Genomic DNA, 25782 nt, shown 5'->3' with positions numbered 1-25782 from the left:
AATGCATTGAAGTTCTCTGATTCTATTGAGGGGACATGGACTTCCTCCTAGGAGATAGAGAAGATATAGGTTTTACTAAGGAGACATAGACTCCACTGAGAGGACTCAAACCCCGCTAAGGGGCCTCTCACAACACTGAGGAAATGGACACCACTAAGGAATCACAGACCTCACTTAGTGGAGACTACAAGGGGGATCAGACTTCCCTGAAGCATCACAAGCCCTACAGACCTCACTGAGGAGATACGAACCTCTCTGTAGGAAGGAAGGCACACTCAATGGGCACACATTCCTAGTATAGACAGTCATCTCTTCCCCTCCCTCCCTCCTCAGCCCCCAGTTCTCTTTTCTCTCCAAGCCCTTCTCCTAAGTCCTAAAGCTGTTCTCAATACACTGATGTCCTCTGCTGTCTAAATATGGCACTGCAGCTGCTGGTCCCATAGTAGTTTTTCAAATAGTCCTGGTTTTTATCTCTGAGCCTGGATCCTGAGGTTGCGGAAGGAGAGGGTGTGTCCCCAGGGGCTTCACCAGCACCCCCCCTCCCTCTTGCTTGTGGGCTGTGTAATGGAAGTTTAGAAAAGAGGCCTCATAAGAGAGAGAACTTCCCTCCCCCATCCTTAGAGATGGGGTAGTAATGCAAACTATAGTGTAGTCAGAACTCTTCAGGGTAGGAAGAGGATGGATTGGGTTGGATGGGATGAGAATTCACGAAATTAAGGAAATAATAACAATAATCATAGTTATGACATTTATTAAGTGCCACGTCCTATACTAAGCATTTTCTGACATGTTATTTAATCTTCACAGCCATCTGAGATGAATACTGTTATTCTATTTTACAGATGAGGAAACTGATACTCAAGAAGATTAAATGTCTTGCCTAAGATGACATGGTTTATAAGTGGTAGCACAGGGAATAGAACCCAGACAACTAGACTACAGAAACCCATTCCTCTCCCATTTATCCCCCCCCCCTCAACTCCTGCCATACCATCACCACCATTATTTCTCTCTCCAAGTATCCTTTCAGAACCACATCAAAAACTCTTAAAATGATGGTAAATATTCAGATTCCAGAGACCCCATCCCAGTGTATGATCCCACACTCACACTGCCCACCTGCAGGTCGACTGCAGGCTGACAGCGCTAGGTGGAGGAGGGGTGTGCAGTCAGACCCTACGCCCGCGGGGGCTGTGGTGAGGCGCCCCCTCCTGGCTACCCTAGAGCTCAGGCCCCGCCCTCCCCCACCCCCCTCGCCCCCGCCGCACCACTTCCGGCAGGCGCTGCGCTGCTGGGGGGCGCGGGCGAGGATGGCGGCGGAGAACGAGGCCAGTCAGGAGAGCGCCCTGGGCGCTTACTCGCCCGTGGATTACATGAGCATCACCAGCTTCCCGAGGCTGCCGGAGGACGAGCCGGCGCCCGCGGCCCCTCTGAGGGGCCGCAAGGACGAGGACGCCTTCCTGGGAGACCCCGATACCGGTGAGGCCCGCTGGCCCAGTCCCTGCCCCCTGGGACGTCCCCGGTCCTCCTTCATCTGCGCGGAGCATCACCTCCAGTCTCCATCTCCCTAATTGATCCCCTTCCTCCTGGACCCCTCCCTTCTTCCTTGTCTCTGTTAATTATCTAGTGAGGTTGGAGATGCATTTCTGCTTTGGAGGCTTAGGATGCGACAGGGAAGAATGATGCCAGGGATTGCAGTAGCAGGGATTGGGGTTACCTCTTGGGAAGAACCAACTAAAAAGGAAGGAGTTTTGGAGGGAGGATGCGAAGAAACAGCTGTGATCACCCAGAAGAGGCCGTTCTTTAGTCACAGAGAACAGACTGCAGCAGGATGGGTAGAGGCTAGGTCTTGGGAAGAACTTCCCACAGCCAAGGATTGTGGGAAGGAGAGACCTTAGGGAGCAGCTGAGAATCTCTTTATGTCCCTGGAGGGGTACAGAGGGCATGATTCCCGTCTGTTTGTGAGGGCTAGGTTTTGGGAGACAGGGGGCTGGACTGCATGACCTCTCAGAGTCCTTGGAGACCAGAGTGCCTTCTCTGCCTTGTAGATTACCTCACCCCTCCCGGAGCCATGGATCAGGCCAGGATGTTAGTAAGGTACCCTGCCCCCTAGGAAGCAGGCTCCAGAATTTTACTGTGTTCTTGGCCCTCTGCAGGGACTGCAAGGGGCAAGAGTAGGGAGGGGGGAGACCTGAGGGCCAAGAGGTCTCTGAGCATTTCTTCCCTAGGGCTCTGCCTCCTATCCATGTGGCCCAGCTCTATCTTCCTCTCCATTCTTCATCCTCCATCCCCCATCCTTCTTTCCCTCAACGTCACTTCCTGGCATTAGAGCATCCTTCTGCTTAACTCTGTCTTCCTCCCAATGCCTGCACTTGAGCCCTCTCCCTTACCAGCCTGGCAGGCAGATCCTGCTTCTCTGACCCAGCCTTCTCCAGCCTGACCCTTCTGTAGCTATTCCCAGGCTGAAAGCTCCAAACTCTTCCCCCTCCACAACTTCCCAGTCATCTGGCCTTTACTCACAGCCCCTGCCAACCTAACTAGACTGTACCCTACCTGGAGGGGGAGGCTTCTGGACATCACATGTCCAAGCTGCAGATCAAAACTTCTTTTCCAGGGGCGCCTGGGTGGCGCAGTCGGTTAAGCGTCCGACTTCAACCAGGTCACGATCTCGCGGTCCGTGAGTTCGAGCCCCGCGTCAGGCTCTGGGCTGATGGCTCGGAGCCTGGAGCCTGTTTCCAATTCTGTGTCTCCCTCTCTCTCTGCCCCTCCCCCGTTCATGCTCTGTCTCTGTCTGTCCCAAAAATAAATAAAAAACATTAAAAAAAAAAAAAAAAAACTTCTTTTCCAGAGGGAGTAACCCTGGAATCAGGAGGTAACAGGAAGAGTAATGGGAAGATGTGTCCTGGCGGATAACAGCCTGAAACTATGTCCTTTATTCAGGGGTCAGGAGTGCCAATCCTGATCCCAGCACTGGCTTAACTCTGTATGACAATGGGCAGTCCTACCCTGACCTGGGCCTTAGTTTCCTCTTCTAGCTCAACTGGAGATGTCTATCTCTCTTAACCTAGAGATTGGAAAACCCCTGACATGTTTTCTCCTAGCTCCCTATAAATGTCTTAGCATTTATCAAACCTGTGATTATTTGAGCAGTCATGTGATTACTCCATATTTGTAAGCCCTATGAGGATGGGATCGTGACTGTTTTGTTCACCATCCTTTCTCTACCGTCCAGCACAGTGCTAAGCACTAATAAAAATTGTTGTATGAATAAATGAATGAGAGAGATCTCAGGATGAAAGACTAGCAGGGGAGGGAGTACCTTGGGGAGTTAATATAGATTCTGCCCTCATCTATACAAAAATCCAACAGAGACCCTTGTCACCTGAGTTTCTTGGAACCTGCACCTTATGCCACACTTGTACACTAAAATTCCAAGGACTCTTACCATCATACCTATGTAGTCATTTCAATGCTTTGTCTCAGAGCACTACTTCTAGGCCCCAAGGCTTCTTTGGCCAGCTGGACTAGCCTATTGGCTAACATGATCTCCTATGTTATTAACCTGGTGGTGCCACTTACTGGCACTGCCCCATCCTCTTAACCAGGACCTTGGTTGTGCCCAACTAGCCTCTAGCCTGCCACTCCCCAGAACCAAGTGCCAGGTACCCTACAACTGACCCTGGAAAAAGTAGAGCTAAATGGTGACCACTCCAAGGTTGGGGAAATTCTTGACTCTCTCCTGAGCTTCAGGCCCATGTGTTCCTCTTTGTCGCAGGCATCTGCCTCTAGATGTCCTGCAAGTGCCTGACTGTCAGCATGATCTATGTTGAATTTATCATCTCTTCCCCATACCTGCCCTTCCCACAATGTCATTCTCAATTAGTGACACTGCCATTCGTCCAGTCTCCAAGGTAGAAGCCCAGGAGCTACCCATGATTTCCTTCCTTCCTTTTATTTCCAAATGGTGATCAGATGCTCTCTGTCCTTCCACGTATCTTGCAGATTCCATCTCATCATCCTGCTACCACTACTGTAGACTAAGCCACCATCCTCTCTTACTTGTATTACCCATAGGCTTCTAGCTACTACCTGCCTCTTCCTCCCCTCTGCCTCCCCAACCCCAATCCATCCACTACCTTGAACTTCTGTCATGTCCTTCCTTGGTTCAAAAATCTTTAATGATTCTGCCCTTAAGGAATAAGCAAGCCAGAGATGACCTCAGTTTCTAGCCAAGATATCTTTCCTGAGCTCTAGACTTAGCAAGTCAACTCTGTTCAGTATTCTTTTGTCAGAAACTCAGCTAAAACTGAGCTAATCTTAAAAGAGAATTTTATTTGATAGCATAACTGAAAAACCCAGGGATATGGGGCCTCAAGTATAGCTGGATCAAGGCACCTAAAAAGGAATTGGCTTTCATCTTGTGGGTCAACATGTCCCCAGCAGCAACAGGTTTACCCCTTACTATCTTAGCAATCTAGGCAGAAAGAAAGCTTTCCTCTTTCCCAATGGTTCCAGCAATAGAACTAAGTTTTAGTCTCATTGACCTGGTGCTGGTCACATGCCTGTCCCTGAACCAGTTACTGTATAGAGGTACCTGTTCTGATGGGCTAGACCTAGGTCATATACTCACTCTGGTCAGGAATGAGAAAATGAGGAATGAGAGAAGGGAGATGGTATTTTCTAAAAGAAAATTGAATGGAAATGGCATCTAAGCAGATAAAAATCAAATGCCTACTAGGCCAGTTGCCTCCTGACAACTGCTAATGTCCCACAAATTCAGAATCACCAAAATTAAATTCATCATCTTTCTCCCAAAAGACTTGGGTCTTCTGATTCCAAACTAACCTTTTCCCAGTGTCCTGCTGTTGCTCTTACATATCAGTAAAATCAATGGTTTTATTGCCCTAGTGCTTACACAGCAAAGTATTCAGTAAATATTTTTGTTGAATAAATGAATAACTTAATGATTGACTGGTGGAATAAAAAGTCTTGCATAAATCTAACTCTAATGAAACCATATCACCTTCACCTCCTGGTCCCTCATAGCTGATTGGAGAAAACATATTTAAGGACAAGCATCAACTAGAATTAGCTTATAAGGTTGGCTTTTGAGTGTGGAAATGGCTCCTGCCTTGTGGAGCAATGGAAAGGAGGTTTTGAGTTACTCTTGCTTCTGTCATTTATTCATTTTATGACCTTAAGTGGGCAGCGTCATCTTTCCCAGTCCCAAGTTTCCTCATCTGCAAAATGGGGGGAATAAGCCTATCTTATAAAGTTATGGGAATGCTTCAGTGAGGGAATGTGTATAAAGAGCTTGGAATATAGTCAGCATCAATAAATATAAGTTCAAAACCATTTCCTGCACTTCTTTTGAAACCTCCAGGGACCAAGGAGAGTTCTGTGTCCACAGTAGGTATTTAACATCTGTTTGTTGAATGAATTCCAGTTTTATTTAAAGACTATGTGGTGCTGGTGCTGTGGAGTAGAGGCAAGCATGATCAGCTGAGGGAGGCTTCCAGAAGACAAGTTTCTTTTTTTTGAATAAAAAATGTAAAACAAATTACATGTGTATAGTAAAAAAAAAAAAAAAAAGTGAAGAAAAGTAAAAGTTCTCTTCTCCATTCCTATCTGCCCACAATTTTTCCTTTTTATTTAAAAATATATGGGCGTTCCTGGGTGGCTCAGTTGGTTGAGAATCCAACCCTTGATTTTGGCTCAGGTCATGATCCCAGGGTCTTGGGGTCAAGCTCAACATTGGGCTTCTTGCTGAGCATGGAGCCTGCTTATCTCTCTCTCTCCCTCTCTCTCTCTCTCTCTCTCTCTCCCTCCCTCCCTCCCTCCCTCCCTCCCTCCCTCTGCCCCTCTCCCCAGCTCATGTGTGTACACACTCTTTCTCTCTCTCTACAAGAAAACAATTTTCAGGCTCCATGCTCACAGCACAGAGATTCTCTTGGCCCCTCCCCCACTTGCTCTCTATCCCTCTCTCAAAATAAATAAAAATAAACTTTAAAAGAAAAAGATTTTTAATTAAAAAATAAAGAAAAAATAAAATAAAAATAAAAATATATGTATTGATTTAGGGGTGCCTGGCTGGCTTAGTCAGTGGAGCATGAGACTCTTGATCTCGGGGTTGTGAGTGCGAGCCCCATGTTGGGTGTGGAGATTACTTAAAAAATAAAATCTTAAAAATATATTTATATGTATTGACTAAAAAAATACATATATGTAATAAAAATTTCAAACAAGAAATTCTCCCACCCCATCTCATTCCTACCTTCAGTATCTTTCCCCAGAAGTAACCACCATAAACGTTTTCTAAAAATTATCTATATATGTATGTGGTTTCTTATTTACACAGAAGAGGGAAGTATGGATTCTGAAGGGCCTTGAATGCCTGGTCAAGGAGCTTGGATTTTCATCATGTTGACATCAATGAACCATGATAGTATTTTAAACAGGAAAGTATAAAACTTAGTTTTCAATATTATCCCACAGACTTTTAAAGTGGTTATCCTCCTAGTGCATAGTAGGAGGTGCTCACAAAACATTTATTGAATGAATGAACTTTTAAAAACACATTGTACATACAGCAAGGGTATTAAGGCCAAGGTACCAGGTTATTTTTTTACTGTTCACAAACACCCAGGACCTATAGGCCATTTAGAGAACTGGTTTCAAAGCTAATATGACCCAAAGGAGGAAAACTATGGGATGGAAGAGTGCCTCACCCCTGGCCAACGTGGAAGGGGGATAGAAGTAACTAGAGGGTGCCTGGTAGAATCATCTCATGGAATCCTTATACCCATTTTGGCCATTTAGGGGTTAGCTCCATTATTAGGTGAGGAAAGTGAGGCTTGTGGCTTGAAGGGACTTACTCATAATAAGCCAGCAAGTAGTAGCTTGCTCCACTCTTATAGTCAGTCCTCAGATTCATTCTCCAGATAGCCAGAGGAATCTTTTTAAAACACAAAACAGATGTCTTCAGTTCTTGCTTAAAACTCTGCAATGGCCTCCCATGGTTCTTAGGATTAAATCCAAGCTTCTCACTAGGCCCACAAGACCCAGTGCACCTGGCCTGGCCTCCACCATACCACTCTTTCCCCTTGCTCGTTACATCAGAGCCACTCAGGCCTTGGTTATTTTTTTCTAATGTACCAAGCTCATTCCTACCTTAGGGCCTTTGTGCCTGCTGCTCCTTTCTAGAACACTCCACACACTCACCCCTTGCTCTACATATGATGGCTAGCTCCTTCTCATCCCTTAGTTCTCAGCTTAAAAGTCACCTCCCCTGAGAAGCCTTGCCTGATTTCCCCAGCTAAGCAACCTTCAACGTGCACCATTATTCTTTATCATTTCATCCTTCATAGCACTTGCCACAAGTTGTGATGATATACCCTTTGTTTGTTTATTTTCTTTTCTTTCACTGGTCTGTGAACTCCACGAGGGCAGAAACTGTTTATTCTTTTCCCCTGTATTGAGCAGAGGGCCAGACCCATAGCAGGCCCTCCATATCTGTTGAGTGAGTGAATGGGTAAGCCAAGCAAGGTTGGAAACCAGGGCCTGTTCATTCAGTTTATGTAGCTACCTCCTTGCACAGAAGGCTGGCCCCAGCTCGGGCAGGATCTAGTTTCCAGGGAGGGCTCAAACCCCTTGCACTCCAGGAAGTATTCTTTGCCCTAGGTCCTGGGTCCTGGGTCTCGGTCCTGGGTCCCAGGGTGGGTCTCGGTTCTCAAGAAGTTTCGCCTAGGGGCCAGACATCCAGCTTCCTGCTGCCTAGATGGGGGTCCCTGTCTTTCCAGCCGGGACTGCCGCTTCCGCCTTTTGGGGTGCATTGGGTAGACGCTAAAAAGGGCAAGCAGTGCCGTCTAGTGGGGTTTGCTTGACAGGGGCAGGGAGAGGGTCATGCAGAATAGCCCCGCCCTCCAGGCGGGCAGGGCCAGGTAAGAGGTGCCCAGACCTACCCGGCTGCCGCCCCACAGACCCGGACTCCTTCCTGAAGTCTGCGCGGCTGCAGCGGCTGCCTTCGACGTCGTCGGAGATGGGCAGCCAGGACGGGTCGCCTCTGCGGGAGACACGCAAGGACCCGTTCTCTGCGGCAGCGGCCGAGTGCTCCTGCCGCCAGGACGGGCTCACAGTCATCGTCACGGCCTGCCTCACTTTTGCCACGGGTGTCACTGTGGCACTTGTCATGCAGATTTACTTCGGGGACCCTCAGGTGAGGGGGTTGCGAGGGCCAGAGGGAGGGAACCGAAGAGGAGGGAGTGAGGAAGTTCTTGAGGAGACCGTGGGGATTGCGGAATGGCTGATTGAAGGAGGAGGTCAGCAAATGGAAAGGGGAGAGGACAGTGACATGGGAGAGGAAGGTCCCAAAGGGAGGGGCTCAAGGTATGAGGAGGACAGAGCCAGGAAGGCACCTGATCAGGTGAGAGGCACTGGAGGCAATAATGGAAAGAGTCCTAGGGGACAAGAAGGCAGGCCTCGCACCCCCAGCCCCTGCGGAGATTCTGGGGTTGGTGGAGGTGCCTTAAGGGGGCAGGGGTCTCCTACTGCCCCCACCTAGAACCCTTTCCCTTCCCAGATCTTTCACCAGGGTGCCGTGGTGACTGATGCTGCCCATTGCACATCGCTGGGCATCGAGGTGCTCAGTAAACAGGGATCTTCCGTGGATGCCGCTGTGGCAGCAGCCCTGTGCTTGGGGATCGTGGCTCCACACAGTTCTGGCCTGGGCGGGTAAGGAGCTCCCAGCTGTGGAGGTTGGGTTCCCCCAGGCCTCCTTCTGTGTCCTGGTCTGTAGGCCTCACTAGGGGGTCTTTGGGTTTCACTAGAGGGGCAGCTAGGCCCCAACTCCTTGCATTTTGCCTTTCTACATCCAATTTTACCCCTTTCTCCTTACCTGAGTCAGAGGAGGCATTTTCAGAAGAGTTTTGTTTTGTTTTTGTTTTGTTTTGTTTTACTTTGTTGTAACTAGACTTTTGTAAACTACTCTGGTGGGGGTATACTGTCACTAGTTAACACAGGGATACTTTAATTTTCGGGTTTACAAATCCTTAAAACAAATCCCTGTGAGCATGGTTAAGCTATGGACCCTCTATCTTCCAAAAATATACCCCAGGCTGAGAACTCTTAAAGTTTATTTACTTTGAGAGAGAAAAAGAGAGAGAGCAGGGAGGGGCAGAGAGAGAGGGAGAGTGAGAGAATCCCAAGCTGGCTCCCCCTCTGTCAGGACAAACCCATGTGGGGCTGGAATCTACAAACCAAACCATGAGGTCATGATCTGACCAGAAATTAAGAGTATGAAGCTTAACCACCTGAGCAACCCAAGTGTCCCCAGGCTAAGAATTCTTAAAACAAAGATTACAAACTGGCCACCTATGGGCCATACCAGCACACAGACTAGTTTGTTTTCCACACTTAAATTTTTATTTTTTTTTAATGTTTATTTATTTATTTTGAGAGAGAGAGAGAGAGTGGAGGAGGGGGCAGAGAGACGGAGAGAGAGAATCCCAAGCAGGCACAGAGCCCAACACAGGGATGGAACCCACGAACTAAGAGATTATGACCTGAGCCAAAATTGAGGGTCGGATACTCAACTGACTGAGCTACCCAAGCATCTCCCACACTTAAAGTTTTTAAAATTTGTTTGCTATTGTTCAGTGCACCTGGGTGGCTCAGTTGGTTAAGCATCCAACTTCGGCTCAGGTCATGATCTTACGGTTCATGAGTTTGAGCCCCATGTCAGGCTCTGTGCTGACAGCTCAGAGCCTGAAGCCTGCTTCTGGTTTTGCGTCTCCCTCTGTCTCTGCCCCTCCCCCACTCACGCTCAGTCTCTGTCTCTCTCTCTCAAAAATAAACATTGAAAAAAATTATTTTTTAATTTGCTTGCTATTGTTAAAAAGTTGAGAATTTTCATAAAAATCCAGATTTCCAACATCTCTTTAAAAATCAGGAGTCTTGGTAACACTGGGCCCGCATTCCCATATGGCTACAATTGTCTGGAGCTAAATAGCATGATGGGGCTTGTGCTTTCTACTTGGCCATAATTCCTAGCACTCCCTATTGTTTATCTCTCCTGCTTTCTTTATTATGTTACTTGGCTGCAGGCCAACCATCTCAGATGCAACTTCCATCTCAGATGGAAACAAGTCACAGAAAAGGGACAAGCTGACAAAGTCCATATCTTGGCTCCTGCAAGACCAGCCCTGCAGGCCCTACCAAAGAAATTCCCCTTTTGGTTGTATACAGTCTATCCTTACATAATTCAGTCCTGGAAGAGGGAGCAGAGGCATAGCATGGAGGCAGGTGCAGGAAGCTGGCAGGGGTCCAGCTATGGTCTAGGGTGGGGGCAGGGGGTAGAACATCTTGCTCTTCCAGTCTCTAGGGTTTCCCTAATCAGGGATTAAAGTCTCCAGTAACAGGCTAGACCAGGTCCATGGTTTCTGGGTCCCCAATCCCCTTGATTTCACTCCCCCACCCTCTTACAGAAGCTGAGTCTCTGAATCCCTGCTGGGGAGAGGGCTCAGACATCTGACTCCAGATGACAGATTTAGCCTACAGATTTAGCCATCACCACTGGGGGTTTGAAGGGTGGCAGGTTAATTGTTTAGAGGGGTAGCATCTTATCAACCTCCTCCTTCTGTGCCTCTCCCAGTGGCGGCGTGATGCTGGTACATGACATCCGAAGAAATGAGAGCCACCTAATTGACTTCCGGGAGTCTGCACCAGGGGCCCTCAGGGAAGAGGCCCTGCAGAGATCCTGGGAAACCAAGGTGGGGATGCTGGTGAGAAGAGAGAGTCCGGGGGGGGGGGGGGTCTCCCTTCACTGCCCTTCTGCTAACCGAAACATTACTTTGCTGAGTAATTACAGTGGAAATGAGAAAAAGAGTTAAGCAGGATGCTCTTAAGGCTATGAGGAAGAGAGGCAGCTCCCAAAATAAAATAATGAACCAAAAGATCTGGATGGTTGATAATAGGCAATACAGCAACACCTCACTTCTCTGGCGACCTCACCTATCTGGAAACCTGAGCAGTCTGAGACATCGCAAAGTTCTTGCACTATATCTCATACTTCCCATTCTAAGCTTGTTGACTATAACTTTCCCAGCCCACAACCAACTGGAAAATTAAAGAGGAACTGCTAAAGGCAAACCCACTATCCACTGAGAGCAAAGGAAAAAATAGAAGAATTTGGAAAAATAGTTACTTGGTGCAGTGACAAAAGCCAAACATATGCCTGAGTTATCACAGCTGAGTAATGGTGGTGTGATAACGAAAAGGTTAAATGAAAGTCCCTTGTCCATTACGTTAAAAGGCAGGAATAGATATAATCCAACAGACAGGTTTCTGTCTAAATTGGTTATGTCTTGGCTCTTAAAAGGGTTTGCTTAATTTATAAATCCACCAACTATGCTAGATAAAGGAAACCTTTCTGCATTTGCTGATAATAAGTCAGGGAAATGGGAGGGATGCCTGCCGGGGAGAGCTTGTCCCTCCTCTGGGATACTTGGCCTGTGTCTTTCCCCTGTGCCAGCCCCCATCCCTGGCTTGGGGCTCTGCGGAGTTCAGCCCAGCCCCCCGCTTCCAGTGACCTGGTCTCCTCTCTCCCTCACCTGCCCGCCTCGCCCAGCCTGGGCTCTTGGTGGGGGTCCCCGGAATGGTGAAGGGGCTACATGAAGCTCACCAGCTCTATGGCAGGTAAAGACCCTCCCTCTGGGGACCAGGGGCCCCTGCCTGCATCTCTCCTTGGGTGGCCTTCTCCTACCTTCCTTGGATTCTTTCCTTCCCAACTCCACCTCCTAATATCCCCTTCCCTTGCCAGGACTCTCCTTCCCAGGAACCCCCTTGCTCTTCCAGTCTCTGGGTTTTCCCTAATCAGGGATTTAAGTTTCCCCCAGGACCCCTCCTCCTCCCCCCAGGACCTTCTCCACCCCCTGCTCTCCGGCCCCCCCAGGCTGCCATGGTCCCAAGTCCTGGCCTTCGCAGCAGCTGTGGCCCAAGATGGCTTCAACGTGACCCATGATCTAGGTCAGTGGGGCCTGGGGGTTGGGGGGAAGGCATGAGGTTGATGGGAAGGGGAGAAGGAACCTCTGAGATTTGGGGCCCAAGCCAAAAAGCACCTCTCTTCCAGTTTGCTCCTTTGGCTCCCTCCCCACCCATCCTATTCTCACAGGGATGCAGCCTCAAATGAGGGGATCTGGGAAGGGCCTATATACACCCCCCCCCAACTTCCCCATAACAGGCTTCTGGGGGGCCAGAACTATTAGGGCCAACCAGTCAGCCACTTCACCTATGGTGCATCTCAGCCCCTAGCCCAGCCTCCTGTCCCTGCTTGCAGCCCGAGCCCTGACCGAACAGCCTCCGCCCAATGCATCTGAGCGTTTCCGTGAGACATTCCTGCCATTGGGCCACCCGCCACTACCTGGCTCACTGCTGCGTCGGCCTGACCTGGCTGCAGTGCTGGATGTGCTGGGCACCTCTGGCCCCACCGCCTTCTACGCAGGAGGCAATCTTACACTGGAGATGGTGGCTGAGGTGAGCATGTGGGGAGCTCCCCTTGCCTTGAAGGACCCTACTGCAGGAGTATTCTTCCCCTTCCTTCCTTCTCGGTCTTTCTTTCTACATATATTTACTGAGGATTCCATTTACTTGAGATTGTAGAATAGACAAAACCAATCTCTGGTGGTAGAAATCAGATTAGTGGTTGTTTGGGGTGAGAGCAGTTAACTGGGATGCAGCACAAAGAACACCCTGGGATGAGAGAACTGTTCTGTCTTGATTGAAAGAGGTACCTTTGGGCCCCCCAGGGCTGGTGCCAACCTGTGCAGAGTCTTGTCCTGTCCCTCCCAGGCCTGGTGGAGACTCAGGATCAGCCTCAGCTTCCCTGAGCCCTCAAGCTCACCCTGCTCTTGGGTTTTCTAGGGACTGAGGGAAACCCCTCCTTCACTGGTGACTATCAGGACTTACCAACCAACAGAGACTCTTAGTCTGAGGCAGTAATGGGTTCTGAGAACTATTGTCAGTAGTTAAAAACTCCTAATGGAAAATTATGTTCAAGATGAGGATACACACCAACTCTGTGATTCTGTCATCTGTACTGTTGGAGTGATTATATGTATCTCTGCCATATAGTTATGGGAATTGAATAGATGTGTCACTCATTCTACATTCATAGAGTGCCTGTTCTGCGTCAGACCCTGTGCTGGGCACTGGAGGTATGGTTATATGATAGACGCCCATCTCAAATGGACTTAACTGGGAAGTCCAGCAGAATACTGGCTTTAGGTCTGCTGGGTCCACAGCTCCATCTACATTGTCAGGCCTTGGTCTGTCTGTCTCTCTGTCATGACTCTACTTCTGTTTGAATTCACTCTCTGTCAGATCCTTTCCATACCTACTCCTCACCAGCCATCGTTCCAGCAAACCATCCCAGAGAAAGAGCATTTCTCATTCCAACAGTTAAAGCAAAAACCTCCAGCTTGTATCTCATTGGCCTATCATAGGTCTCATGATTATTCCCAAACCACTCACTGGCATGGAAAAGGAATGCTCTGATTAGCCAGACCTGGATATACTGGAGAAGGGGATGAAGGAGACTCTAACAAAGACTATCAGAGCTTTAAAAGAAAAAAACACCGAAGTTGAGTTTAAAAATTTGACCAACAAAGGAACACATATGATGTGTGTGTCATTCAATGTGTAGAACTTCAGTGTGTAGTTCACCAAGGGTGGATTAAAAATCAGGGGTTTCAAGTACTAAAACTACAAAGAGAGAGAGAGAGAGATTGAGGATTCCTAGTGGTTATGCTAATTTAGGAATAAAAATTACCATGCTGGAAAGGATGGAATGAGCCCATAGGTTTGTTGGTTCATTGGTCAATAGATGCTTGGTTACATCCAATGAGGGTCATTCCTACCAGAATCATCCAGAGTTCATGGTTTTGGAGTAGCTTTAGTTAATTGTAGTGAAATGAAGAATTCAGTTTTGATATCTGTAGGCAAATTCTGCTTTAAGTAGAAAATATTCCTTTAAAAAAAAATAATCTCTGCACCCAATGTGGGGCTTGAACTCAGGACCCCAACAAAAGTTGCAGGCTCTACTGACAGAGCCAGCCAAGTACCCCAGAAAATGTTCATTTTATATAGGCAGAGAGGGTAGTATGTGCAAGGCCATGGAGTCATGAGTTCAGGAACTGTAGTTCACTCAGGTAGCTGTACAGAGGTCACTGGGGAATAGCAGGACATGAGGTGGGAGCATTGGACAGGGGCCAGGTCACAAAGGGCCTTGAATGCCAATCTAAGGAGGTCGTTCATAGAATATCTGGTACCTGGCAGGTGCTCAGAGGTAGTGCTTTTCCCCCTTTCTTTTCCGTAGGGTCCCGAGGGCTAATGGGGTCCCTAAAAAGGCCATGATGGAAATTGCAGAAGGCACAAAAGTTAGAAACATCTGATCTGTCTTTGATTCCAAGCGTATACCATAGGCCAAGCCCATATGCTTACACTGTGGAGTGTGGATCACAGCTGTGATGGGGTCATTCTCTCCCCTCTAGGCTCAACATGCAGGGGGTGTCATAACTGAGGAGGATTTCAGCAACTACAGTGCCCTCGTGGAGAATCCTGTGTGTGGCGTCTACAGAGGTGACCTCTCTCCCAGCTCTCAGGGTCCATGCTCAGGAGAAGCCTCCCAGTCCATGGCCACCTCCTTTTGGCCTAGAGATTCCTCCCCATTTTACAGGAGAGAAACTGAGGCAGTGAGCTGCCTGGCCAGCCAACTGTTGAAGGAAGCCAGAGCCAGCCCACCTTCTGAAGTAGTCATGGGGTCAGTTACCCCAAGTATTTAGGATATGGGGAGGGAGGTCTGGCCAAAAGTTCAGGCCTGGAAGTTGGGGTTCTGGCCATAAGTTTTCTTGATTTGGGCTCTATGTTGCCTCAGCCCCACTCTCACTGTTGTGTACTTCCTAAGAAGAATTCATAAGGCCAGAGTCCATCTAAATTCATATTGAACAAACCTTTGAAGACAATTATAAACCTGTCCCCTCATTGTGTCAAAAGGAAACTGAGGCCCAGGGACAGAATGGAATTTAACCTGCCAAACTCAAAACTAGAGGAATCCCAAAAGCCAAGCCTATGATGTGGATGAAATCCATGTTTGCTGAACCCAAAGTGGTGGTTTCCTGGGTCCCTCAGAAGGTTCTCAGGTTCTCTCCCCTCCTGGAGGTCTGGATCACCTTGAACCCCAGGAGGGGTTACCTCTGAGTTCAGGTTTCCAGGCCTCAATTTCTAGCCTGATTCTTCTACCAGAGGTGGTAGTGTATGAAGACCTGGGTTTGAGTACTAGCTGTCCCATTCGCCTTGAACAAGTCACTTCCCACTGTGAGCTGTGGTTCCCTCCTAAAAATGGAGATAGTACCCTTGAGGGGTGCCCATGAAGATTTGATGAATCAGAAGCTGCCCTGATCAGAATGGATGCTGAATTCTTATTTGATTTTACAAATCCCCTCCCCAGCCTGTGTTCTCTTGCCAATGCCAGTACCTTGAGATTGTCTCCTACAAACTTGGACCAGCTACCTCTCTGTGCCTCAGTTTCCTCACCTGTAAAATGAGGATGATAACATTACCCATTGTGGGGGTTAAATGAGTTAATCAGTTAATGTTATATGTCAGGTATTATCATTATTCCTTTGATGCCCAAACATCTAATAACAGAGGCCTCAAATAGGAAGAGGAGATTGCTGCTCCCAAGAAGTTTTAGGGGTGGGACCATGATGGGCCCTGAATAGTATCCTGGTCTGTGGGAGGAGCTAAAAGGAGTTCTGGACATCTGGACACCTGTCCCTGCTCTGCCTGCAATGTGCTTCTGGGCAGACTACAGTTCTCTTGAGCCTTAGTTTCCTTGTGCAGAAGAGGAAACTGAAGACCAGTGTTCTGAGTTGGAGTCCTGGCCCTGCCCTTGACTTGCCATGTGAACTTGTGTGGGTCCCTTTGCCTCTCAATACTTTGCCTCTCAGCACAGTTTCCCTGTCTGATGAGGAGTTCAGTGCAGGGGTCTCAGCCTACGTGATGGTGGGATGTGGAGATGCCTTGACCCCTCCCCTGCCATCTGGTCATTTCCATTTTTTTTTCCAGGCCACCTGGTTCTCAGTCCCCCACCCCCGCATACAGGGCCTGCCCTCATCAGTGCTCTCAACATCCTTGAAGGCTTCAATCTTACCACCCTGGTGTCCCGGGAACAGGCTCTTCATTGGGTGGCAGAGGCAAGGCCGACCCCTCCACCCTGCCCTGGGTCTTGGTACACTGGGAGTGGGGGGATGGGTTACTGCCATGGGGCAGGACTAAATCACCTCCAGGTTTTCTCACATGAGGATCAAAAGTGTGGGTCCTGGGAGGAGCCTGGCAGCCTCTTCCACACCCCTGTTATATTTTCAGACCCTGAAGATTGCATTAGCCCTGGCCAGCAGACTGGGAGATCCTGTCTACGATTCTACCATCACTGAGAGCATGGATGACATGCTCAGGTGGGTCCCAGGGCAGGACCCTCGGGGCTGCAGAAGTGGTGGTGGATGTGAGGAAAGGATCAGATGAAAAGCAGCTGGTAAAGCAAGAAGACCTGGAGTCCCAAGTCAATTTTAGCTCAGCTCCAACTCATAGCGTGACACTGGTTGCCTCACCCTGCACCTACCTCAGTTTCCCCATCTGTACAATGAGTTGGCCCTCAAAACATTTTTTACCCTAGCAGGGCACCTATCGGGGCCCATCTGGGCCCCCTTTGGAGTGGAAAAAGAAAGCTTAATAACAATGAAAAATCTCCAAGCAATTACTGGAGGTGATGGGAATTTTTACATTATACATACATTATACACTATAATGTATCCACATTAGCAGCATAATATTGTAAGACTGTGGGTCCTGGTCAGACTGACTCAGTTCAAATCCCAACTTCACCATTCACTAGCTGTACAGGATTGGACAAATTTAAATTCTGTAAGTCTGTTTCTACAAGGGGGCCTGACAATAATGGTGCCAACCTCATGAGGTTGTGGTACAGATTAAATAAGGTCATACATGCAAAGCACTGAGCACATTGTCTGGCACATAATAAGTATTCAACAAATATTAGTAGTAGTAACCGGCAATATGAGTGGGTAAGAACAGTTACTATTTAATTGCTACTATACCTGATCAAAAGGCTAGCTAAGGAAAAAACCAGAAACCAAAAATATACTTAACATAAATTTGTATTATTACTCAAACAACTCTATGAATTAAGTTGGAAACAATGAAACTAAATGAATAGCTTATAATTAAAAAGCAAAAAGAGCAGCAACCAAAATCAATAAGCAGTTCAAGGCCATAAGAGTAAGTCTAAAAACAAAGCCTCTCTCCCCTCACCCAATCCACCTGAAACAAAGCCCTCTCTGCCTCTTCTGTGTGGCCCCCAGCCTTTATGGTTGAAAACTGAATGAAAATCTTTAATAATCCTTAGTAACTTGTCATTCTCTAATCAACTACAATAACCAAACCAACAGTTATTAAGTAAGAAACCCTCTGTCGAACTTTAAAAAGTCTGGAAAATTGCATGTTGTTTTCAATTTAGCTCTCTCTCTCTCACACACACACACACACACACACACACACACACACACACACCTATATTAAATTCATTCAAGTAATTTCATCCAATAAATAGTTACTAAGGGCTTATATACCAAGTCTTCCCCCACAAAATTCTAATAGTAACTAAAGATCCCTGTATATAAAACTCTCCTCTGACTAAACTCTTAATAAAACTTCAGTTCCAAACTAAAAACATTAGATTAAATGAATTCTGTTTGTTCATTCGAAACAAATATTATATGAGCATCCACTATGTCCCAGGTACTTTCAAGAAGAGGATTAACTGAGTAAATGAAGTCAAGTAACTAAAAGACTCTTGGTTTAAGCACTAAATAAAAGTTGGCTCTAGGAGGGAATCTGAATGACACCTAAATAAATTCAGTCAGTCCAATAACACTTTCCTGGATATTTCCCATATGTTCAAAGTAAGAGATTCTGCTCTCATAGACCTAATAGTCCAGTGGGGGAGGCAGACGTTAATCAAATAATTGCACAAACAGGCATCACAATGTGGTAGGTGGGGTGTAATGAGAGCCTGCTGTGTATTCATCTCCTGCCCCTTGTCTTTTCAGCAAGGTGGAAGCTGCGTACCTCCGGGGCCACATCAATGACTCCCAGGCGGCTCCTGCTCCACTGCTGCCTGTCTACGAGCTGGATGGGGCTCCCACGGCTGCCCAGGTGCTGATCATGGGCCCTGATGACTTTATCGTGGCCATGGTCAGGTATGCCAGCTCAGACTCAGAACCTGGCACTGGGGATCGTCTGGACCAGGAAGGGTTGGGGGCTGGATGGGCGTGAGGGCGGCCTCAGGGCTCACCTGGCCCAACCTCCACCCCCAGCTCCCTGAACCGACCCTTTGGCAGTGGCCTCATCACTCCCTCGGGGATCCTGCTCAACAGCCAGATGCTAGACTTCTCCTGGCCCAACAGGACTGCTAACCACTCTGCTCCCAGCCTGGTAGGGCCTTGCTTCCCTCTTCCCCTGAGAACCTTGAGGCTAGGTAGAAAGTGTAGCAGTATGGCTGTGCCTCCTTCCCTACTTCCTCTAGGAACTTCTACTATAAAGGAACCCAAAACAAGGTGTCCACTTCATTCCCAGCCCAAGTCTGGGGCTTGGAGCCTGGTGGGCCTGAAGAAACTTCATCCCATTCTGTCCTTGTCTCACTATATGACCTAGGGAAAGTCTTGCCCCCTCTCTTGGCCTCAGTTTCTTCATCTGTACAATAAGGATATTAGCCCCCATTTGATTCTTTGGCACTTTTCAGCACAATGGTCTACAATTGTGGGATGCTGAGCTGATGGGGCTCAGCCCTCTTGTTGGTCAAAAGAGGAAGGAGATAGGAATTATGGTCTAGTTGGAGGCTAGTATTCTTACATCCTGTGAGCTGGGGCCCTGGCAGGATGAAGATAGATAGAGATGACCAGGGTGTAGATTATCCTGTTCTTCCTCTTGGCCATCTTTCTTGGCTTGGTCCCCTCCCTTGCCACCCATCTTAGCTCCATAGCAATTCAGTGGGGCCATGATCCACCTTAGTTATCCAGGAACCCTGCCCATTTCACAGACAGCAAACTGTGGCCTGGGAAGGGACCAGTCCCCCATGAAAACTTACCCCACCTGTTATCCCCCTGTGGTCTCGGTCCTCTGACACAGGAGAATTCGGTGCAGCCAGGGAAGCGACCACTGTCTTTCCTGCTGCCCACTGTGGTCCGGCCGGCAGAGGGGCTCTGTGGGACCTACCTCGCACTGGGGGCCAATGGAGCTGCCCGGGGCCTCAGCGGCCTGACCCAGGTGAGGTTTCCTCCATGGTAGACCCTTTGGGGCCAGCAGCCAAGCTGTGGCCTGGACTGTAGATGTGCCTCATGTCTCTGTCTTGTTCTCATCCCTAGGTCAGCAAACATAGGCCAAAGCTGCTTTGTTACAAGTTCATCCTGGATACTAGGGACATAGGCTATGCTGAGTTACTTAGCCAAAATGGAGCCCTGAAGCTCCCTGTCTTCCGGGTTGCATAGAAAATCATGGGCCAGTGGAACTGAAAGGTGATATAGCACCTGGGCTGCCTAGGTTCTGTCAACCTCAAGTCCCATGATGCCTCTACTCAGCATCTGAAGAGATAAGCAACTCTCTTTAGGGTCTGATTTTGAAAGGAAGGACCTACAGTTCTCCAAAATGTCTCACAACAATTACACAGATGTTTTAAGCACCTGATATATGTGCCAGGCACATAGTGAGGTAGTGAGTTAATTAGCCTGAGCTTTGGAAGCAGACAGCCCTGGGCTCCAGTCCAAGTGCTGCTAATTTCTAACTGTGTGATCTCCGGGAATTCACTTAACCTCTCTGAACCTCAGTCTCCTCATATGTAAAATGAAGATAATAACAAGAGAAAACATTTATGGAATTCTTACTAAGTGCCAGGAATGGTGTTACATGTGTTAATTCTTTTAGCCTTCTCAACTTTGGAAGGAATCCTTATTTCTACTTTGTATATGAGGAAACTAAGACCCAGAGAAGTTAAGAAGTTAGGTCCAGTTTACTAAGAATGGGCAGGCAGTTTGGTTTGAGAGCCTACCCACACAGCCACTAAGCTAAAAGTACTCACATTGTGCCCTAGACCTTCCCCAGCTATTAACCCTGTCCTGGCCAGGGAAAAGGGAGGAGAGCCCTGGGCTGGATTATAGGAGGCTGACTGCTAGTGGTGCCTCTTCCTTGGCTCTCTCTAAACTCTGGAGTGAGTTACTTTCCCTTCCTGGCCCTCAGTTTCCCCCTCTTTGAAATGGGGATGGCCATCACAGGCCTGCCTCTCTTCTGAGGCTGTTCAGATGACACCCCTAGTGTAAGGTTTCTAACTAGAAGTCCAGCTAAGGAGTGAGACCTGGGGAGTCCTGAATCCCTATCTCTGGGGCAGCCCTGACTTCTATCTCTTGGCTGCCCACAGGTTTTGCTGAATGTCCTGACCTTGAACCGGAACCTGAGTGACAGCCTGGCTCATGGCCGTCTGCATCCAGACCTGCAGTCTAACCTTCTGCAGGTGGACAGTGAGTGCACAGCAGAGATCCCCAGGGGGTGGGCAAGGAGCTGGGTGGAGAAGGGGTCTCCTCCCAAGGGTTCCCCCACCTATACCAGCATAACTCCCTGCCAGTGAAAGTTTGGTTTCTTCCAATGAACTCCTTTGGAACAGTGAAAGATCTGGGGACTGGAACCAGTTCTGTCATTTCCGGGCTGTGCAGCCTTGGGAAATGCATGTCTCCACTCTGAGCCTCAGTTTTCTCATTTGTAAAATAAGATACAGTTGTTCAGTCTGCAAACCATTCATTCAGTAGTTTGTATTGAATACCTGCTGTGTGCCAGGCATTATGCTCAGGATACAGCATTTACAGGCAGACAGGAAAAGAAATAATCAAAGGAATATGAGAAAGCAAAATAAATGCTCTGCGGGCTGACATATAGGACTGATTTGATAACTTGAGAAGGCTTCTCTTGGGTGACATTTCAGCTGAGATCTGAAGAGTAAGAAGGAGCCCCACCATGCAAAGAACAGGGGCAGGTTTTGTAGGCCAAGGGAACAGATGCAATTCAGGGCAGGAGTGGGCTCGGCATGTCTTAGGAGTAGAAAGGAGACTGGGGTAAGTGCAACTGATGTGAGGTCAGAGAGGCAGGCAGAGGCCACATCATGGACCTTATAGGTTACGGTGAGAAAATGGACTTTCCTTTAAGAATGACTGGGGCTTAATTGTAGACACAGCTTATTTTTTGTTGTTGTTTTTTGTTTTTAATTTTTTTAATGTTTATTTTTGAAGGAGAGAGAGAGAGAGAGAAACCAAGTGTGAGTGGGGGAGGGGCAGAGAGATAGGGAGACACAGAATCCGAAGTGGGGTCCAAGCTCTGAGCTGTCAGCACAGAGCCTTCTGCGGGACTCAAACCCACAAGCTATGAGATCATGACCTGAGCTGAAGTCGGACACTCAACCTACTGAGCTACCCAGGCGCCCAAACATAGCTTAATTTTGTAAGTGGGAAAGTATGTGCAGGTTTGAGGAGTTTTTATTACAACAGACAATGTATTATACAAGTCCAAAAGGGATAGAGTATTGAATGAGACATGGTCCTTGCCTGCATGGTATTATCATCCCCATTTTACAGATAAAAAAACTGAGGCCCACAGAGGTTATAAAGTAGTCAAAGATCAGCAGTAAGTGACAGAATTGAGATTAGAATATATACGTGGCTGATACCAAAGACTCTGTTCTTTACTGCCTGTCTCCTAGAGTGAAGCACATTAGAAGCCACAGACCTAAATCCTCAGCAGTCACAGCCTGTGGTTTGGCTGGTGACACTCTGGATCCCAAATGATGATAATGAGGCTATCCCAACTAATAACTTATGGTGTCTATTGAATGTGAGGCTGTACACTAAGTTACTTGGGTGGGGGGGGGGTTGGTTCATCCTACCCACCCTTGAGAAGCTTATGGTCTATGACAGGAACATGAGGAGTAGGCTTGGCCACAGGAAAGTTCATCCACTGGGGTTTCTGGGAGGCTATATAGGGGAGGTGACAACTGACTGGGCATTGGAGTAGGAGCAGGAATTTGGCATGTAGGGGTAAAGAACCTTCTGGACAAATGGGCAAAAGCCAGAAAGAATGGTTCAGAGAGCAGCCAGGAGGCCTGCTGGACTAGAGACATTGTTTCCTAAACTTAAGAATTTATCCAGCACCTTCTTGAATTTTGCCATATTTGTACACCATCTAAACCATTATTTACATATGCGTATCTATACATGTACTTCTTTTTCAATGTAAGTGTATTTTAAAGGTAAATCTCATATCATAATCAGAATTGGAAAAAATAACATCATTTGCCACAAATAAAAGATAAATAGCTATAAAAAGTCAACTGTTTTTAGATTTTAGGTGGATATTGTTGCCCCAGAAGGCTTTGTAGAGATGTTAGAGGCTGAAATATGGAGAACAAACATAGGGTTACTGGAGGGGTTGTGGGAGGGGGAATGGGCTAAATGGGCAGGGGACATTAGGGAATCTACTCCTGAAATTGTTGCACTATATGCTAACTAATTTGGATGTAAATTAAAAAAATAAAATTAAAAAAAAAAAGTGTTAGAGGCCAGGAGCTCTTGAGTGGCTCAGTCGGCTAAGTGTCCAACTTCAGCTCAGGTCATGATCTCATGGTTCATGGAGCCTGCTTCAAAGTCTGTGTCTCCCTCTCTCTCTGCCCTTCCCCCGCTCGCACTCTGTCTCAAAAATAAATAAACATTGAAAAACAAAAAGAAATGTTAGAGGCCATACTAAAACTTAGTCCTTGCCATTATCCAAAGGATTAAAAGGGACCCATAAAGGAAATGCATTTCTGATTCAGTGATTCAATGCTATTCGGTGTTGTATCTTTACCTCAAGAACTGCCCTAGATTATCCCATTTGAGGAAATAAGAAAACCATATCTTTGTTGAGGAGCCGTAGTAGGTGAGGTTACAGGGCTTATCGTGGAGGTCCATGTTAAGAAGCATGGTTTCCATCCACTTGAGTAGAGGTGGGATAGACCTGATATGTTTTACGTAGGGAAAATGGATTGAAGAGGGGAGAATTTAAGTTGGAGAAACAGAAACAACTAGGATAATGGGCCAGGCAAGAGATGGTGAGGACCTGAACTTATGTAAGAGGGTGGGGATTTCTTCATTTATCCAGTAAATACTTTAACATTTTCTATGTCTTCACCCAGTTCTAGGCACTGAAGAGTAATAGTGAACAAGACAACATCCTTGACTTCAAAAAGCTTATAATCTAATGGAGAGAGACATAGTAAACAAACAAACAAACAAACAAACAGGTAGCAATAAGCACTTTGAAAGAAAATAAAGCAAGGTAAAGATGACAGGGCTGCTACTTTAGATAGCGGTCACGTAAGTTCTCCTTGAAGATTGGAATGAAGTAAGGAAGCCAGTCTCATGACTATTTAGGAGGAGAACATTCTAGACAAATAGAACAGCAAGTGCAAAGCCCTGAGGTAGGAGCATGTTTGGCCTACCTGAGGGCAGCAAGGAGGCTAAAGCAGAGGTAAGCAAGGGAGAGAATAGAAAGAAGTGAGGACAAGAGTTTAGAGAGGTAGTGAAGTCCCAGATGATGTTGTGCCTTAGAGGCCCTGGTGAGGACTTTGGATTTTATTCTAAGAGTCATCAAAGCTATTGGGAGTTTTGAGAAGGGGAGGTGAGTGGTCTAATGGTTTAAAAGGATTCCATTTACCTGTATGAAAGCAGGACTGGAACCAGAAAGACCAGTCAGTGGGCTATGCAGTAATGGCTGCATCCTGGCTATCCTGGCAAGTGATGATGGCAGCTTGGCCTAGGCCACTGGATATGAAGAGCTCAAAGCCCTTTGTGCAATGTTAAGAATGACCGTATGTTATTGATCACATACTATATGCAAGGCTCTGAGCTCTGTGCTTTCTGTGTATTATCTCCTTTAATCCCTATAACAACGTCATGTGTTGTTTTCATATAATCCCTATTTTATCCATGAGGAGGCTGAGGCTCAGAGAGGGAAAGCAATTTGCCCAAAGTCACGCAGCTCCTCAGTGGGGCATCCAGGACCACGACTCAGGTCTGACCACAGGACTCCTGCGCCAGTGCTCTGAACACTCTGAATGTATATATGTTGGGGGGTGGTTTTCAGGTGAGTTCACAGAGGAAGAGATTGAGTTCCTGGAAGCCAGGGGTCACCATGTGGAGAAGGTAGATGTCTTATCCTGGGTCCATGGCAGCCGGAGAACCAACAACTTCATCATTGGTGTGAAAGACCCTCGGAGCCCAGACGCAGCTGGAGCCACCATCCTGTAGAGCAGCAGGGTGGGGTGGGGGTCTCTGCTCCCCACCTTTGCATGTTCTTAGAGTCCCTCCTTCTCCCAGGTTTGGTCTCAGGGGAACCCCAGGGATGCCCCAGATCATGGGCCAGAGGGGATGCTTAACAAATCCTATCCAAGAGTAACTGGAAAATTCTCTATCCAGAGGCCTGTGGTGGTGGTGGTGGCAGTGGTGGTGGTGAGTGTTAGTGTCCACAACCAGGCAGACAGGGCCTTGAGGAGTCAGACTGTCTGCCTCCTTTCCTTCAGCCATGCTGGCCCAGAGCTTAGGGATGTGCTTGCAAAACCTTCTCAAGGGTCCTCACAACCCCAACATCTCCAATCTGGCCTGACCTGGACCTTGTCTTCCAGCTCCCTTCTCCTGTCCCCAGCCTCATTTCTTAAATGACTAGGATTTTTTAAATGGACCATCCTGGGGAGGGGGTGCTCCTCTCTTCCTCCCACCAAGTTGAGGTGGGGCCTTGCATCTGGGGGTTCCCAGGTTGTGGGTAGGGGTGGGGGTGGGGACCAGCTCAGGGGCTTCTATTTGCAAAGGGGAATTAAAGAAGACTATTGCTTAACCATGGCTCTTGATTGATTTATATTTGGCTATGTTGGGAGTGGGAGGAAGTGAAATAGTACAAAAGCAGCTACAGCAATGTGTTTACTATTTGTTTCCTAAATTAGATATTTTGGGTATTTCCTTCATATCTTGGTTAAGATATGAAGCTTCCTGATTTAAAAACTTACTACAGGGGTGCCTGGCTGGCTCAGTCAGTAGAGCATGTGACTCTTGAGTCACAAGGTCATGAGTTTGAGCCCCATAATGGGCCTAGAGCCTACTTAAAAATAAACAAATAAATAAATGTTTTTTTTAAGTGAAAAAAACATACTACAAAGTTAACAGTAATCAAAACAGTGTGGTACTGACATGAGGCTGAACATAATTGGAATGGAATTGAAAATCTAGAAATAAACCTATATATCTATGATCAATTGATTCTTTTAATTTTTATTTTTTTGTTTTTTGAGAAAGAGAGAATGAGCAGGGAAGGGGACAGAGGGAAAGAGAGAGAGAATCTTAGATAGGGCCCATGCTCAGTGTAGAGCCTGATGCGGGGCTTGAGCCCAAGACCCTGGGATATGACCTGAGCTGAAATCAAGAGTTGGATGCTCGGGGCGCCTGGGTGTCTCAGTCGGTTGAGCTTCCGACTTCGGCTCAGGTCATGATCTCACGGTCTGTGAGTTTGAGCCCCGCGTCAGGCTCTGTGCTGACAGCTCAGAGCCTGGAGCCTGCTTTGGATTCTGTGTCTCCCTCTCTCTCTGCCCCT

The 25782-nt window shown here is 47.5% G+C and overlaps 1 protein-coding gene across 2 annotated transcripts; it reads left to right on the top strand.

Moving 5' to 3' along the window:
- Positions 1-1253: 1253 nt before the first annotated feature.
- GGT7 (gamma-glutamyltransferase 7) lies at positions 1254-25443 on the top strand. 2 transcript variants are annotated; one of them, XM_058685388.1, is made up of 15 exons: positions 1254-1479; positions 7980-8215; positions 8579-8730; positions 10649-10766; positions 11624-11691; positions 11948-12021; positions 12332-12528; positions 14544-14631; positions 16120-16247; positions 16420-16508; positions 18180-18329; positions 18447-18564; positions 19258-19395; positions 20540-20632; positions 24286-24348. In XM_058685388.1, exons 1-15 carry the CDS (start codon positions 1311-1313, stop codon positions 24346-24348), a joined length of 1881 nt encoding a protein of 626 aa, XP_058541371.1. In that variant the 5' UTR covers positions 1254-1310. The 2 variants fall into 2 exon arrangements, with proteins under 2 accessions (XP_058541371.1, XP_058541370.1); XM_058685387.1 differs by having other exon boundaries at positions 1258-1479; positions 20540-20639; positions 24286-25443.
- Positions 25444-25782: the final 339 nt, after the last annotated feature.

This window comes from Neofelis nebulosa, chromosome 9 (genome assembly GCF_028018385.1).
Source record: "Neofelis nebulosa isolate mNeoNeb1 chromosome 9, mNeoNeb1.pri, whole genome shotgun sequence".
Lineage (NCBI taxonomy): Eukaryota > Metazoa > Chordata > Mammalia > Carnivora > Felidae > Neofelis > Neofelis nebulosa.
The sequence above is the reverse complement of the archived record's forward strand: the minus strand, read 5'-3'. Positions and strand labels throughout refer to the sequence as shown.

Coding starts and splice junctions, on each gene's coding strand:
- GGT7 (XM_058685387.1), top strand. CDS start 1,311: ATGGCGGCGGAGAACGAGGCCAGTCAGGAGAGCGCCCTGGGCGCTTAC. Junction 11,692..11,947: donor GCTCACCAGCTCTATGGCAG/GTAAAGACCCTC, acceptor CGGCCCCCCCAG/GCTGCCATGGTCCCAAGTCC. Junction 12,529..14,543: donor CACTGGAGATGGTGGCTGAG/GTGAGCATGTGG, acceptor TCTCCCCTCTAG/GCTCAACATGCAGGGGGTGT.